The 4,918-nt window shown below is 43.1% G+C and overlaps 1 protein-coding gene across 1 annotated transcript in view; it reads right to left on the reverse strand.

Moving 5' to 3' along the window:
• Nucleotides 1-1,586: 1,586 nt before the first annotated feature.
• The window catches only part of LOC118748377 (probable multidrug resistance-associated protein lethal(2)03659), a 3,595-nt gene continuing 263 nt past the window's right edge, over nucleotides 1,587-4,918 (reverse strand). The window contains exons 2-5 of the mRNA XM_036482748.1: nucleotides 3,906-4,897; nucleotides 2,830-3,145; nucleotides 2,611-2,761; nucleotides 1,587-2,539 (exon numbers count right to left, since the gene is read on the reverse strand). Of these exons, the coding sequence (XP_036338641.1) occupies nucleotides 1,587-2,539; nucleotides 2,611-2,761; nucleotides 2,830-3,145; nucleotides 3,906-4,897 (2,412 nt within the window). The remainder of the gene's footprint in view (nucleotides 2,540-2,610; nucleotides 2,762-2,829; nucleotides 3,146-3,905; nucleotides 4,898-4,918) is intronic.

A 4,918-nucleotide genomic window follows, 5' to 3' on the forward strand; every position in this document is an offset into this window, starting at 1 on the left:
ATACATATATAGTTGACGGCGGACCAAGATGCGTAAATCTAAACATTTGAGGTCGAAGAAAGACGCGTAAACCTATTTTCACGGTCAACCGTGTTTGCGCGTCTTTCTCCTCGGTCCACTGTTAGCCTATTCCCATACTCCAGGATATAGTCACAATAACAGGAATATACAAAATATATTTAGGCGTCTTTCTTCGTTATTTTAAACGCGCCCTTTTTCGCCGTCAAAACACTCTTTGTAAGCACAGACGATTTATATGTAGTTGTACTTTAAAGTAAAGAGCAATTTTTGAAAGGCTAAACAATTCTGAGAAAATAATATTGCCCCTTTGGGTGCCTCTCTACTTTTCTTCACTTTTTATCATATTTTATTTATTACTCATTCCGCTCTTTATTACTATGTTGGGTGTAGATTAGAGTAGATATAGTAAATAAGATTTAGAGGAGGGAGCAGGTTATCTGTATAGTTACCGCGGCCGAGATTGACCTATTGTAACATACCTCTACTTGGCTACATGTTTTTTTTTGATCCGCGTATCATTAATGAACTTCGAGAGGTTTGTACCTTGTCTGAATTCTATTAATGCCATTTGCGCTGCTCTGCTGTCAGTGTGTATATACATATATATATCGAGATTTGTTGGTCGCCCCACATTCTATACACTGCCTCAGACTGTTAGCTCGCCTTATGATAGAGAAAATTAGTTTATGTGTTTTCGACATATTTTTTTTTTACTTTTTCTGTAGAAAACTTTGTTAGTCTTCTCGGCTTTTAAGTTTTACATAGTTGAGGGCTATCCTCAGTGCATTCTGTACGCATTAAGATAGTGGCTCCGAAGTAGCATGGCAATGTCATCCGGTGTAGTGCGTCCCAATAGAGGAAAGATCACAGATTATTCATAGGATGGCCTTTCGTAACTCGGATTATGACTCTTCCCTGTCCTAGAATGAATATAATGGCTCTGAATATAAGGATACTTCTTTATCAATGAAAATTGATAACGTCTACATCCACACACAATTGTCTATTAAAAAGAATTCCGTGTTCTCAAAAGCATGCTCTACACCCAGAAAGTAACCTATCGCCTGCCCTATGCAAAGCTCTAAAAGCGGCATTAAAAAGGAGGCCGGATGAGGTAGACACGTTTGAAAGATGATCAAGGAATGCGCCCCCGGCTTTGGGTGTTTATAAAAGAAACGGACTCGCGGATGTATGTTATCCAATCCGTAATGAATAGGCTTTTGGCGATTCTCTATAACGGTCGTTTTATTCCAGATTACGTATGGCTAATTCGGGCTGTGCTCAGTGGTAAGCAACCAGTGAGGATAACTTGCGCATCAATTTTCATGTTTAGAGACGCTTCAGTATCATTCCTGTCTTAACCGAACCTATTCTTTTATAGCCTTTCCTTAGATTACTCCAGGCGTTTCCTTTCCTTCCCTTTGCTTTCCTTTCCTTTCTCTTCCTTTACGTTATAAGTCTCTTTTATTTCTTTTACTGTAATTTTACCTCCTTTCCTCACCTCGATATAAACTTGTATTTCCCTCGTCTAAGCCACAGATAGATACAAAATTAATCCATCATACTTACTCTGGATCCACATTCGCTGTCGCTTCATCCATTATTAGCACCTTGTTGCGCCTCAGTATAGCCCGCGCCATGCAGACCAGCTGCCTTTGACCCATACTGAAGTTCGAACCCCCATCGTGCATGCGACAATTCAGCCCACCTTCCAAAGAAGACACATACGCCTTGAGTTTCACATCCTCCAATGCACGCCACAACTCTTCGTCTACCTTCTCTTCCAAAGGATCGAGATTGTAGCGCATTGTGCCAGAGAATAATACCGGATCCTGCGGTATGATCGCGATGCGACTGCGCAAATCATGCAAACCCAATGTGCCAGTATCAATGTCATCAATCAAGATGGAGCCCTCATTTATCGCCAACCGAAAGATGGCCTGTATGATAGACGACTTGCCTGCGCCAGTACGACCTACAATACCAATCTTTTCCATAGATTGGATGGCAAAATTGAGCCCTCTTAGTACGGGTTCGCCCTGTTCCGTGTACCGTAGATAGACGTCTTTGAATCGCAACTCACCGGCACTCGGCCATGTTTGAGGTAGCAACATGCTAGTGCGGGTTTCCAACGCAGGCTCTGACGGCAACTCGGCGTATTCGACCACACGCTCGACACTAGTCATATTATTCTCCATTTCAGCTGTCTGTCGCATACCCCATTGGCACATGATTATCAACGTCATAGACTGGGTAATGGCAAGACCGACATCACCGCTATAAAACTCGCTGTCGATTACCAAAAAACTGAATGTAACCGCTATTATGTAAAGCACACAAATGAGATCAGTCCAAAAAGCGAAAGCGCGATTAACGCTCACATAGAGAAATAATGCTGAAGTGTTAGTATTCTGATGGAAGTGGAACTCATTATCCAAATGGCTGCTGGCTTTCAACGCACGTATCGTGGTGAGACCCTGGAATGTTTGATTCGTGTGTGAGTAAACGGGGCTGCGGGCTGAGAAGGATATCAAAAAGTTAGTAAAAAATGTGTAAATAACAAAAGACGAAAGGTAAAATCGGACTTACTCATGCTCTCGATACGTTTGAGGCTACGACTCGCATTGATGTACAGACCGCGACACAAGTAAAGAAGTGCGATCATGACGAATGCTGGTATTAGGAGCCAATAGTTGGCGAAAGCTACAATCGTCAACACTGCAATTATGTTCATATAGAACTAGAATAGAAGCATCATATCAGGCCATAGGAACCTTTTTTTCTGAATTAGTATTATTGTACACTCACCGAGTACGAGTCCAACATGGCTTGCGGCAGTGAAATATCTATGTTAGCAATATCACTGGAGAATCGATTTAGTATTCTGCCTGAAGCATTTGTGTTGAAGAAACGCATACGTGCGCGTATAATACCATTGAAGAGATAATCATGCAGCCGTAACGAGATGGCTAAACAAATGTAGAAGAAGCCAAAGGTACGCACTACGTAGAGGATGAGCGTGCCCAGCATGAGACCCGTATAGATTAGCACGATATTCATGCGTTTTTTAGAAAAAGCCTCGGATGTTTCATGCAACTGCGGCTGAGATTCCTCCCAAGTGGCCCTGAGGAAAGGCAGCGATTATAGATGTTTATTTATATTAAGATTTCATCTTGTCAAAGTCAAAGGCTACTAAAAATTCGTTTTTGTGGTAACTTCCTTCTTTCTCATCGTTTAAGAGTTGGGAGCTAATTTATTGAAACTGTTCCAACTCGAAACTACTTTGATTTTTGTATTATTTGATATTACGGTTTAGAAAGTACCGTATTCTATAAATTGATTTCTACTCTCGAGAATGTCTTGCTCCGTTGTAAATATTGAATTGCAGTTTGTCGGCCTGAAATACTCAACAGTGCTAAGATAGTTCTGAAACATAGAGCCGCTTTACTTATTGGTCTTTATTCTGCTGAAATACGTTGCGATTGGAGTTATCTGCGGCATATTATATTCCTTTAAGTCTCTGTTTGAGAAACTACTACTAGGCTTTGCGGCCTAAGAACACTGCACCACCCTTAGAATGAAAATAAATCCTTAAACGCGGTCATGAGTCAACGGGACAAGAAGTATTTTATATCAACTACACCACATTCGTGCAACATGTGAATCATTACCGCAGACTCGATGCTATTATCCGCACTAAAGATGGCTATATCGAAGAGTAGTACATTTTTCTTAAATCCTGACTAGTACCCACAGTCACTGAAGATTTCACTAATCTATTACAAATCGCCTCCATTACTGTACCCACTCTACATTTTACCTTTCACTTTTTCCTTTAATTTCATCTAACCCACAACCAGTGTCCACTAAAATCTTATACTCACCATCTCGCAATGAAGATGTCCATCACCGCTTGACAGCCGCGCGCTAGAATGAACAATGCAAATATCATCAAGATCAGCCAGGGCATACGAAGTGCGCGAAAGTACGCCGCATAGGTGTGAAAATGCACAGAACCCTGCATTTGCTGTTCCTTCCGGTCCAATCCCGTATCGTTTGGTAGTTCCACTTTTTCCGTCTCCTCCTCCGCCGCCTTCACCATAACGCTCTCAGAATGCAGTAACTTCGGTCGCTTTTCGACCTCTTCCTGCGTCAAACTCAAACGCTTGCTTATCTTCTGTTCGAGCACCTCATAGGTGCCTTGCACTTCAATGCTGCCCGACTCCATTAGCACCACCCAGTCGGCTTCCTTGAGATTGTACACGCGATGTGTGACCATTATGCGTACCTTAGTGCTTAAGTAGTCTAGAAAGCAGTTGCGCAACAGTCTTTTAGCGACTTGCGCATCCACAGCGGAGAGCGGATCGTCGAAGATATAAATATCCGCCTGCCTGTAGACAGCGCGTGCCAAACTTATACGCGCCTTCTGTCCACCACTCAAACTTATGCCACGTTCGCCTACAATAGTCGAGTCGCCATAGGGCAGCAGCTGCAAGTCGCGCTGTAGCTCGCAGGCCTGTATAACATCCTTGTAGCGTTGTGCATCATACGGCTCTACAAAGCAGATGTTGTCGCGTATGCTCGCCTCGAAAATCCAAGCTTCCTGTGGCGCATAGCTGATACTGCCATTAACCTCCAAGCTACCCTTGGCGATTTCCAGCTCTCCGAGTATGGCATGCAATACCGTACTCTTGCCGGCACCCACATTGCCAACAATGCCGACGAATTGACCGGGACGTATGCGAAAACTGACATCAGTTATATGATGTCGACGCTTTTCAAATTCCGCACGATCCCAGCTAGCCGAGAGATTACGCAATATTACGCCCTTCTCAGGCGCACTTGGATTATGTACACGCCCTAAAAAGTTGCCCTTCTCGGTCGTGTCGATGTCGAC

This window comes from Rhagoletis pomonella, unplaced genomic scaffold (assembly GCF_013731165.1).
Source record: "Rhagoletis pomonella isolate Grant_MI unplaced genomic scaffold, Rhpom_1.0 Rhpom_scaffold_00013, whole genome shotgun sequence".
Lineage (NCBI taxonomy): Eukaryota > Metazoa > Arthropoda > Insecta > Diptera > Tephritidae > Rhagoletis > Rhagoletis pomonella.